General features: G+C 47.9%; 1 protein-coding gene across 1 annotated transcript in view; it reads right to left on the reverse strand.

Annotated features, from left to right (window-relative positions):
- Nucleotides 1-12,002, reverse strand: part of PTH1R (parathyroid hormone 1 receptor) — a 134,959-nt gene that overhangs the window by 64,502 nt on the left and 58,455 nt on the right. Inside the window, exon 4 of the mRNA XM_075082129.1 lies at nucleotides 1,514-1,619. Coding sequence (XP_074938230.1) covers nucleotides 1,514-1,619 — 106 coding nt within the window. The remainder of the gene's footprint in view (nucleotides 1-1,513; nucleotides 1,620-12,002) is intronic.

Below are 12,002 nucleotides of genomic sequence, written 5' to 3' on the forward strand. Positions count from 1 at the left end.
GGCTGTACTATTTGGGATTGGGCAGCGATTTGCTTTAGAGGATGGAGCAGCAAGCCTGAATTTTATTGCCCTGAGAAGCTCAAATTACTTTTTTCCAAAGCCAGGACTTGGGCCCATGAGATATCTAAATGACAAGGTATTAGATCTCTTTCTGTTCCAGTCAATGGCAGAGCTAATGCTGGCCTCAGTCACAGAACCAGGTCTCAAAACAGGACCAAGGGCACGTTTGTAAAGCCCTGTGATTTGATTCTTTTGCTCTACCAAACTGACCACTGTAAAGAACCTCAAGTCTGCTTGTCAGTCTTATGCATCTTCCCAGCCCCACCAACGCTGCTACTGCCAATTAAGGAGAGATCTGTACTAATTGCTGACAGTCTCATAGAGAAGAGTTAGAAAATAGGGTGTGAGAGCAAGACCATCTGTCTGATATCACTGCATCCCAAGGTAGGCAGGTGGTCTGTAGTACAACAGAAGGAAATGCCTTTGCACATGTGTTTTTTAATGAGGTGCTAATTGGGCATTGGGTGAACAGGACAAAGAAGCAACAGAGGATGTGGCTTGAGGTTTTGGCTGATGTAAAGCTAGAGGCCTGGAATAAAATGAAAGCTGGGCTTTTATGGCCCCTTGCCGTCATTTCCAACAGGAGAGGGACACCAGGTGGTCAGGCAACTCTGCTCTAAAAGTCACAGCTGGCTTTGGGGACCTTTCCCTCTGCTGGTGATTCCTCCAGGTGCTCCCACAGTGCTGGCTATGGAAAAAGAGATCTCTGAGATACAATGGTGAAGGTGGGAAGCATTCTGAATTGTCCCCTTCTCTCAGGCAATAGAGGGAGATGGGACAGGATGCCCACCCAGGACTAGCTGGGTGGGTGCAGGGTGCCTCAGCATACAGCCCCCATGCCAATAGCACATGTGAAACTGATGAAAGAAACCAATGGGGGATGATTGCTTTGCTACCCACATGAGAGAGCTTTCTCCCTTCCTTCTCCCTCCAACCCTACATCTGGTAGTGATTTTGCAGCCCAAAATAGAAAGGAAGAGGAAGAAAGAGGCTTAGCTGAGCTTGGGCCCATTTGAGGAGAATATACCAAGAGTATGTCAGAGAGAAGCAGAGGAGGGGTGTTGGAAGGGTGCTTTGTTTCCCATACCACTGGTGTCTTACTGAAAAGGGTCTTGGGAGAACTGGTGGTTGATGCTTATCTCCCATGCTTTGCCTGGGCTTTGGGTATAGCGATAAGGGCTGTAAGACCATGACCATCACTCTTGCATCCTCCTGACCCCTTGGCATCTGGAGTTCTGGAGGAAGAGGGGGTAACAACTTGGCTTCCCACCACCTTGTGCTGAAAGCTCTTCCCCATTGTCTGACCTGAAAAAAACCGGTATGTTGGGCCTGTTTCAGCTGCCTCCCACACATGCTCTGAGCTCTGCCTATGGGGTTGAGGGGAAGGGCTGGGGTGGAGCAGAGAGGGGCCCAGCCCCAGCCAAGCAGTCTGGGTTGCTGTGGGAACACTCACCATGCACCTTGGGCACCTTGGCTTTCAGGTGTCGCTCGCACTTAGCCTTGGCTTTTAGCAGTAGGAAGATCTGCTCCTCTTTGGTGATGACATCATCAGCATCCACCTGCAGCGATGGGGAGAAATGAGGTCAAACCTCAGCATGAGAAGAGCATCGGGACACAAACTGCCTACATAACGCAGGTGATCCGAATGCAAAATCTCTTTTGCATCAGCAGTTTCCTCCACCAGCCTTGCTCTGTGTGTCTCAGCTTGCTCAGCAATCAGTGTCCCAAGCAGCACCTCTCACAGGGTGCCGCATGGATTCATCTGCGTACACAGCCAAGTGCGCACCGCAATTGCTCACATCACACACATGCGCAAGCAGGAAGGCAGCTGTTTCTGGGGTGGTGTGCCCCAGCTTGCAGGAATGGGAAAAAAATTCCTAGTAAATTATATTGTTTCAAGGACTCCTCTCAAGAATTGCAACCTGCCATCATCAATGCAGTGCTATTTTATTTCCACCCTTGCATGCAGGTCTTCAGTCATGTGGCATCAGGCTCCATAAACACCCTACCTAAATCCAGGAACATGTGCAGAGGGGTCTGCCTTCAGCAGGGCTGTGAGCTGACAACATCTCCCCCCACCCACCCCCAAAGACTGAAGGTTCAGGGAAAAGAGTCTGTGAGCATCATCCTGGGAAGATTAGATTTCTCTTCCTGTAAGGTCTCCAGAGGTCAAGGGACAAGAAGAGCGGGGACAGGGAGGGCGCTTTACCCAGAGCCTCTTTTACCCATCTCTGTTCGCTGCTTGCTGATATGTGGTGATATGCAGCCCTCAAAGGCACTCGTTTGTCATAAAAATAAAAATAATCTTGCTTCGTGAAGCTGGCATGTTCCCGTGAGGCATGGCTGGCCTTGGGAAGCTGTGGGTACAACCGTGGGGAAGGCTTGTTCTGTGAATGCTTTGGTGGTTAGAGCTTACAGAGCTTTGATCTAATGCAATACGGCTGCTTTAATTTTCTGCTGTGCCTCTTGGCTACTTAGCTTATGTGTCCTGCTCAGACATCCAGGACCGGTCCCACTCTAGAGAAAGTCTGAGATTAGAAGGAACTTTCTCCCAGCTCAGTTTGGCGGGAATGGATGGAAATTTCGCTGTACCCATTGCAGCTATACTGGCATGATACTGCCTTTGTTCTTTCCTGCTTCCCCCCCCCCCCCCCCCAAAAAAAAACCAGCCGAACAATAAAACAACCAAACAGTTCACTTAACCTTCTCCTACATTCATCTTCTGCCTTAGTTTGATGCAGATCGAACCCTGTAGGTGCTTTGTGATTTGCAGCATACAGGGGGGTGAGAAAAGTTGCGGACTATGTCCCTTTGCTGGCAAGGCTCCCTTGCAGGCTCTGACCACCCCTGTGAAACCTTTGAGGTTTGGGTCCAGCCTCGCTACTCTGCCAGTCATAGCAGAAGAGTTTCTGGGGGGGTTCCTTATCCACAAGATCACCTCAAAGCTGGTTCAAAGCACAGAGGAGCCACGTGTAATGCCTTAGAGGGCTCCTGAATCGAGGACGTCGGTAAGGCACTAGCCTGAGAGAATTAAGTGATGCAGTAAGTTGGGATAAATAGCCATAGATGAGTAGCGCTCCACATCCTGACGATGGAGCAGACCTAAACCTCCATGCGCAGTACAGGCAGGCAAAGGAAAGAATATAAAACCTTGTGAAGCCAGTAGGGATCTGCAGATGAGAAGAAAACCTGTCCATAGGTTGCAGAGCCTGCCCATGGAGGTGGCTGGTTGTTTCAAACCCTCTGAAGCACAGACTGAAGGGGGGTTATGATGTTTCCCTGTACTCCCCCAAACCACTGTTATTCAGAATTAAGGTTCCTTCACTCATTTTAAGTTAATTCGTTTTGGAAAGCAATTAAGATAAACCAGCTGAACGCCAATCAGTTCTCAAGCAAGACTTACTACAAATGACATAATGAGGGTTAATGAAATCCAGGCTTAGAAATAACCTCAGATTCAATTTCAATGTGTTCCTATGGAGAGGAACGGTGGATGTTTGAGCAGCTGGTGTGGTAACGGACACGCAGATGGATAGCTAGATCTGATAAGGGGATTCTGAGTAAAACAGAAGTTAGTTTTTCATGTCCTAGGAAAAAAAAATGCATGCTAAAAAGCCTTCTGGAGTGGGAGTTCGTTTCAAAACCACATTAACGTTAATGTGAAACAAAGCCATCCCTTTCCAGATGTTTGGCCTGTCCACATTTAAGGCAACATCCCGCATTTCAACTCTTTCATTGGAAACATAAAACCTGTGGGTCAAATCCTGCTGTCATTTATATCTGCACAAACCCTGAGTGGTTCGACCAAAGCTGGAGGAGTTAGTTTGGCTTTATAGTGGCCGGAGTAGAATCTAACCTCAGGCATTTCAAATGATTCATCGCTTGCACGCTTAGTCCTCAGGCTCCTTCGGCTGTGCTCTGGGAGCAGGGCAGCTCCCAGCCAGCGGGACTTATGGTCTCCAGGCCAGGCACAGAAAATAAATTTTACTTCCCAGAAAGCCACTGAGTGCTGTGCCCAGAGCTGGGCAGAAAGGCTGGGGCAGAGCTCTGAATGCAGTCCAGGTTTTCAGCTTTCCTGAGCCCTGATTACTGGTCTTAAATTTCCAAAACCTGCCAGACCTTTAAAAAACCCCCACTAGCTCCCCATTCTTTCCCCTCCCCCAAAATGAGATTAAATGCTAAGAAATATGTTTAGGGGACATCTTTCTGTGATTCTCCTTGGTCAAGGAGGTGAAAACATGTACTTAAACACATATTTGAATAAGAATAGAGATTTTCATTAAATCCTGTGACTTGAAGGAGACACCTATTCTCAGGAGACTTGTAGGAAAACCACACAATCTGGCAATGCTTCTCCTTTGCCGCTGTGAATAACTCACATTAAACACCGAAGTAAAGCTGGGCTGATAGCTGGTGGCACTGAACTGGTCACCCCCTCCTGTCCCAAGCCCACTTTCCATCCCTCGCCTCCTTCCCTCGTCAAACCCCTTGCTGAGCCATTTCGATGTGTCAGCTGAAAGCTCTCCAGGGCCAGAGCATTGAGCAGTATGCTGCCGGATCAGGCGCTGCCATGGCTCAGCCTTGGGTTCAAGGAACAGCAGGTAGGACAGGGCAGACACCCATGGCTGGAAACTGTAGGGCAACTTTGGACCTGTCAGCTGCTGGAGCACTTTTAACTGTTCAATACCACTTTTTCCTGTGCATCTGATTTTCTTGCTCTGGGTCTTCTGATCTTAAGACAATCCTGCCCTACTTCTCTTTCCGTCCTAGCTGTCAAAGGTTAAAAGAAATCCACAGGAACATTTTCTTTGCGAAACAGATCCACTCACAATATTAGACATATTTGGATCTCGTTTGGCAAAACTTTCTCTTTGACAAACAATCTCAAAACCCGATCCAAAAATACTGCCTTGCTAAAATTTTTAGCAGCTGCATATGCCAACTTCTGGAATCTGAATATTCCTAGGCAGCGAAATAAGTGGCTTCGTTTTCTGAAGTGCTGAGGTATGGGCTGCAGCAGTTTGCAACAGGTGGGAGCTACTGCTGGTGGAGCAGCCTCTGCTTTGGAGCGGGTTTGGAACCCTTGGGTTGGGAGAGAGATGGGGCTGGAGATAGTGGTAGGAGAGGTGTCTGTAAGGTGCCAGGTGGTGCAGAGAAGGGGGGCAAATTAGTCACAGTTTTGTAGAATTTGAGACCTGGGAGGCACAAGATGAAGAGAACAAGGTCTAAAAGAAACAGGGAAATGCATGTAAGCAAATCGCCTCAGTCAATTCGAATTAATAAAGGACAAATCCATCAGTAGCTGTTAAAGACTATAGCCTGGGTGCAAGTTCTGATGCAGGAAGGTCCTAAACTGCTGATCACCAAAAGCTGGAAGGCGACAACCATAAAAGCTGTCTCCTTCTCTAAACATCCTCAGCTGGCAGCTCCTGTTAGGACAGAAGATTGACTGAATAAGGCTACTTTCATGCATACCTATAGGCCTTCTATTTTTCCAAGGGCACAGAAACCTTGTGCCCTGCTGAGCATCTAGGAACATACATCTACACTCCGGGTATGGCCCAGTTTGACATGCTCGATGCAACCTGTGTGTTCTCTGCACCTGCTGTTCAGGACCGTGAAAAAGTAGATCAGAAGCACTAGAAACACTAGAAGCCGCAACTCACCAAGACTTGCATATTCAACATTTCACTCATCTTTTACCCAGAACTGCTGCTGTAAGCCCACCCCTTTGCAGCCCAACACCTGTCAACAGAAAGGAACAAGCATCATATGTCCTTGCCCACATAATACCTGCTTTGCTGGTCAGCTGGAGCCATCCAGGACGAGATTTACCAATCCAAGGTACTCACTCAGAGTTCCCTTTATAGTCACTGAGTATTTACATACAAAGATCATCTGAAATTCATTCCACTCTCAAACCACCACCTAAAATAAATCAGATCAGCTGTGGGGATTCTCCCCCCCCCCCTTTTATTTTTTTTTTTTTTTTTCCTTCAGGCAGCTGGTGACCGCAGTAATTGGTCACTTTAGCAGCACTGAGATGATCTGTGGAGTTTAGGAGCAGAGCTTTTGCTGGCATGAGCTCCGGGGCCAAGAGAAGCATCTGAGGGCTGTCAGAAATAGTGTCACAGACAGGTTCATCTCCCACATCCAACTATTTAGACGTATGAGGTCATCATGCCCCTGCAGAAGTTAATCACTCTAAAAGAGCTGACAGCAAATCCCTTTTCATGAGCCCTCCCTAACTTGCTTCAGCATAAATTCCTGCACTAAGCTTACTTGGCATCAAATTTGTACAAGCTCAAGGGATGCAGACAGGCTGGGCACTACACACGTAGCTTTGCCCGTCACTCCTGCTCTTACAGACTAGGTGCAGCTGGAAGGGATGGGGGCTCCTCCCTGGCCTCCCCAGTTTTGCAATCAAAACCCATCTGCTGCTCTTTCTCAAGATTTATCACCTCTTGGCTTCCCAACACTTTTTTTTGCCAGAATAATAATAATAAAAAAGTTCCATCAGGGGAAAAGATCTAGGAACGTTTTTTGTTTTTTGTTTTTTTTCTCCCCCTTTTTCAGAGAAAGCAGAAATGCAGAGCAGGAGGCAGGCCAAGCAGGGAAGGGTGAAACGACAATGCTATCCAGAGGCTGTTAAATCAGTTTAGTTCAGCTTTTTTTTTTTTTTTTTTTTCCCCTCTCCCTTGCCCCCAGAGGAGGCCATGGGGTAATTATGATAATGTTTTCTGGTGTTTCCATTTCATTGGCTGATCTCCCAGCCACTAAAGTAAACCCCAAATCTCAACGGGGAGGTCATATTCATCCTTGTTTATGGGACTCATTTTCAGAAATAACACTATCCTTTTTGTGAAACTTCCCTGGCAGTAGCTCAAAAAATAGCTAAAGGCAAACAAATTCCTTGGTCAGGGTTGAGAGCATCACAGCCGCTGGATGGGCCCAAGGCAAGGGACTGCTGGTGATCACCATCTTGGACAGCAGTAGACCAGGTAATCACTGGTGTGAAGCAGGAATGGGGGTGCAGGCAGGAGCGGGGCTCAGGGGAAAGAAGGGAAATGTGAAAATGAAAGCATCAGTGCTGGTGATATGGAGGGAAAAGGGTCCCAAGGGTGTGGGAACAAGGCGGGACAGAGGTGGGGCTGGCCATGCAGGTCGCATCCCAAACCAGCCCTGCTGGATTTGGTGATCATCTCTGGAAGGATGATCGTAGTGACGACTTTTTGTGAAGACCTGATGGACTGGTGTGGGGACACAGAGACCAACAGTCAGCTTTGGGGAGTGTTGACAAAACTTCTAAGGCTTTCCTTTAAAAGTGCCTTAGGTGAGCTGGGTGAAGGGTGTAACTGAAACACCAAACCAAGCAATATAAGGTCATAAACCAAGTCCTTTTTCTGCAACAGAGCTGAGGGCGTGAGCGGGAAGGAAGTGAAATTAGAGCTTTATTCCAGCCTTGCTGATGGAGCAAACCCTCTCCTAAATTCTATAAGGGGTGAGATGGCTGTTAGAATTAGGAGATTAACCAAGTCTAATCTAACATCAGACCTGCAGCTGCCACAGGTGAGTGTACCTCTACCGATATCAGAGCATCAGGCTGGGCTGAAGGCAATGTGGTATTGATGCCAGGCATGCAGACAAGGGTGGCACAACTAAATAATGCCACAGAGTAAGGATTCAGGTGCCTTTGGCAGGAGCTGATGTAGCCTTCACCATGGGTTGAGCCAAAACAGGGCCAGTCAGGAGCTCATGGCGATGGGGAATTGCTCAGAAGCTGGAAAAGGTGTCAGGGTGGAGGTGGTTGGGAATACAAATAATTGCATGAGGTTGGTCATGGGATGGTGTAGAACTGAGATGCTGACCCTTGTTTTTTATAAATGGAATTGCTTTCCTTTAGATGGGAGAGGATGGATTCTCTCGATTATTTTGCGATTGGGTTTAGACAAGTGGTTTATCTTCTCTGTTTTCCTAGACTTTAAAAAATGAGTGTTTGTGCAAGCATCTCCCGGCCACTGGGCCCTGCTGGTTCACTTAGGTCCAGATGAACCCTAGCAAATACGGGAGGACCAGGGATTTTTTTGTGCTATCTTGGACAAAATGTACCCTGTGCAATCGCTGTTACTGGGTCTGCTGCCAATCCTATAGCAAAGTAGGATTTGCCTGGCTGCAACTCAACCAGTGATTAACCGTGCCCTGTGTCTGGCTGTATTTCACAGAAGAAATACAGGTATGTTTGTGATTTGCTGGGTTTGCTTGCTGACTTTTGCAGCCACTCAGGGCATGTGCTCCCTGGCAAGCAAAACTCCTTGTTGGGTTCAGAAGAAGATCGTGACCCCACCACTTGACTCTGGAAGCTGTCACTTCAGACAAAATACATCCCTCACCCACTAAAAGCTGCTCTGAACTTGTGCTTGGATCGTGAGGGTCTGGCACTTCATATTTCAGTGACAGCTTACAGCATCTCCCTCATGGAGAGCGAGCGAGCAGAGTAAATACAGATAAATGATGTTTATTCTTTTCTAATTTGGGCAATGCTCGATTTGCCCACTGCCCGAATAATCTAATTCCCTTTCTTAATTTCCTGCTACCTCTGTGCTTCTTACCCTCTGCCTGCCTGGATGTTATCAGTGCCTTGGCATAAAACCCGTACAAAACCACCACCAACAAAATTCACTGGGGACAATTTGTTCCAAAGAGGAGCTGACTGGGGTGGGGGAGAGCAGGGAGTGGTACTTATTCTGCCCTGAGGGATTTAATTTAACTGAATAGGCATTATTTCCAACTTTAGGGGAAAAAAATGTGGTTTGAAACCTATTTCCTTTCAGGTTAATGCTGGAAAGGTTTAAAAATAAATAAAGCCAAAGTGCCAGTTGGCCCAGCCGGAGGTACAGTAGCAAAAGCAGCAGAGGCACAATCCACTGCCAGCAGCTAATCGCAAAAGCTATGGAGCTGTGGTTTGTTCAGGACACCGGAGTGGTGGAGAGGATGGGAGAAGGGAGGTTCTTTCATAGCAGGAGACCCCGGGCTCATGGACGGGCCAGGTCCGGGCATGAGAAAGCAGATTTGAAGCCCCATCTGCTGCTGTGCCTGCTGCTTGCGTGGGAGGCTGCAGCAGGACTGGTGTCTTTTCCCCTTGGCGGCTGCGGGTGCTTTGCTCGGTGCATGCAAACGGCAGGGCGAGCGTACAACAGCAGCAACGCCTTCGTCTCGGGGGGGCTAAGAGATCTACCCACCTGTCATGGGACCAGCCGTGAGCCTAGCAAGAGCCCCTGTTCTTACCCCTGCTGTGCTCCATGATGGACAAGCACCCATCTCCCTCTCCCCCTGCCAAATATCACCCGTGGTGATGTTGCAACAACGGTGGGGATTCAGGTTTGAGGGCTCAGGTAGGTGGGTGCTGAGCCGAGCTCTCTGCATTGCTTTTCTGCCCGTGAAACAATGCCTGTGTCTGACCCTCACCACGTTCCGCTTACAGAGGATGGGAATCAACCTCATGAGATGTCTTAATCCTTTTAGAGAGTGAGTTTATAAACACCAGAATGGGACAATCAAGCCAAGTGGGTGTGAAGACAGAAGGGTGAAAGGAGGAGGAGACCCAAGGGGCACCCAGATCAAGGAAAGGGTGGGGGAAAGGAGTTGATGTGAAGGAGAAGGAAGAGCTGGTTGGGTCCTGATGCACCAGGACCCTGGCCACAAGTTGGGGAAGCACTGAGAGGTTAGCTCACAAGCTGCTCTGCCCTCTGCCTGTTTTGCCCAGCCTCACAGAAGGTAAATGAAGTTGGTGATTTTGCCTTAATCCCTTGGTCACATCACCAAACCACTGCAGGTGGACAGGACACCTCTGCTTCAGCTAACTAGGCTCTGGGATCCTGCACTGCAGCTACAGAAAGCTGAATAACCTCATGCTGTGTTCAGGGCTGTCTCGCTGGGCTGGCTGGTCCCCGCTCTTCACCCTACCCTCAGGCCCAGACCTCCCATGTGTAGGAGATGTCTACACACTTCTGGGGAGCTTGCCTTCCTGCTTCTAAGTGCCTCATTGCCCTGTGAGGAGAAGGACATGCTCCTGCTCTCAATCATAAATCCACTCTCTCCACACTTGTCTCACAGAGTCCAGGTCTCAGCATAGTTCTCCCATGACTGCTGTAATAAGAAAAATTCCAGTAGGCATGGAAAATGCTAGGCAGAACTGGGAATATTGCATCCCTTTGCTGTTTCTTTGGGATTAGTACAGGCTGAGCTCGTCTCTCTGATGCCCTTACAATCCCTTTTGCTTTCACTGTGCCTTGGGGAAGCCTCATCCTTCAAGCAGCACAAGAAGAGTGGGAAGAAAATCTTCCTGGACAAAGCACAACTTGCAGACTCATGATAACTCATGCCAAAGGAAATTAACTGATTTGAACATGGATGTCCACTGCGTTTATCACCATATTGCAAAAAATTTCTTTGGGATGGGGGGATACCATGACATCAAGAGAAGATGACCTTTATCATCCTTGTCACTTGCAAACTCATCAAGTTGATTACATGTATGGATCTCCCATCTTAGCCATCCTGGCATGCTAATGCCTCTATTACTAAGTCATCTCATGATTTACAGTCAGCATATATCATTTATCAAGGAGAACTGACATTTATCGTGCATTTCCAGGACAGGGCGTTATAGGAGAACATCTGTCTTGCCAAAATGATTGCCTGCTCTCCTGCTTTACACCCCTGGAGCAAATGAGGTGTAACCCTTATAGGCTGAGCTATGAAAAAATGTCCTTCCAAGCAAGAAGAAAATTCACCACAACTGCTTATCAGGGCTGCCCAAGCAGAGGTGGCCTTCCTGGTGATTAGAAGATGGAGCTGGAGTAGAGAGATCAGCAGCAATCAATCAGTACTGATTTGAGTTATATTCTTGGATCATAAATAAGACACATCAGACTCCACACTTGTGCAGCAGGATTGCTGTAGTCAGGAATGATTAATCCGAGCCTAAAGCTAATGTCTAAAACATTCAGATGAATCACACCCTGAAACTGCCAGTTCTTCCGTCTTCCACAGTGGGCCAGAGAACAACTTGCTCAGCTGTAGGCATCCATGTCTCCAGCTCTTTCATGTGAGATGAGGCAAACCCTAACCTGAGTGTCTCAGCTGATCCAAGCTTCAGATCAACACAACCCAAGGACCGTCCTCTCTGTCTAGACCATGGCAGGGGCTGCAGGCTTAAACCCAAGCTAGAAAAGCAGTTCTGTGCCCTCTGAGCTGCCAGAGGGATGCAAGATTGCTCCTTGGTGCCTGCTTGGCAGCTGAATATGATGCCTGACCCTCCTGTGGCTTGGGGTCCCCTTGTTTGTTGCTGAGAGCCCTGTATATGTGCCCCACCAACTGAAATGTTGGGAGAGCCGTAAATTAAAATAGACGTCACCCTGACATTGTGTTTTGATGTCTTGGCTCACACCCGTACCTTTCTCTCATCCTCAAAGGATGATAAAAAGTGTGCTTTAAGGACACAAACACCACACCCCGCCCCCCCATCCCCCATTTCTCAGCGTGTGAGCCTAGATACAGTGCTGGTTTCGCTCTTTCTCTTTTCCTCTCATTCTTCAAAAGCAGATAGTTTGTTTTGGTTTCATACCTTGCTGTCTACAATGACTGTTTCACAAGTAGAGCTGTGATGCTTGATTTCTGCTCTTTCTTTTTCCTTTTGCATTTTATTTTGTCTTGCAAAGCAAGAGTCCAAAAAGCCACAGAAGGGTTTCTCTTGCAGAAATTGGCACCTCTTTCCTCCTTCCCATGCTCCTACCACAGATGCAGGGAGGATCACCTGAGTACAGACCCCGTGGTCCTGAAATTGTTTAAGGAAAGTCTGTTGCAGTTATGAGACAGATAATGTCACTTGGACAGAGCAACAGAAGGGGTGTATTTTTCTTGATTCTTCATGGGAAAGTCCA

Source organism: Phalacrocorax aristotelis, chromosome 2 (genome assembly GCF_949628215.1).
Source record: "Phalacrocorax aristotelis chromosome 2, bGulAri2.1, whole genome shotgun sequence".
NCBI lineage: Eukaryota > Metazoa > Chordata > Aves > Suliformes > Phalacrocoracidae > Phalacrocorax > Phalacrocorax aristotelis.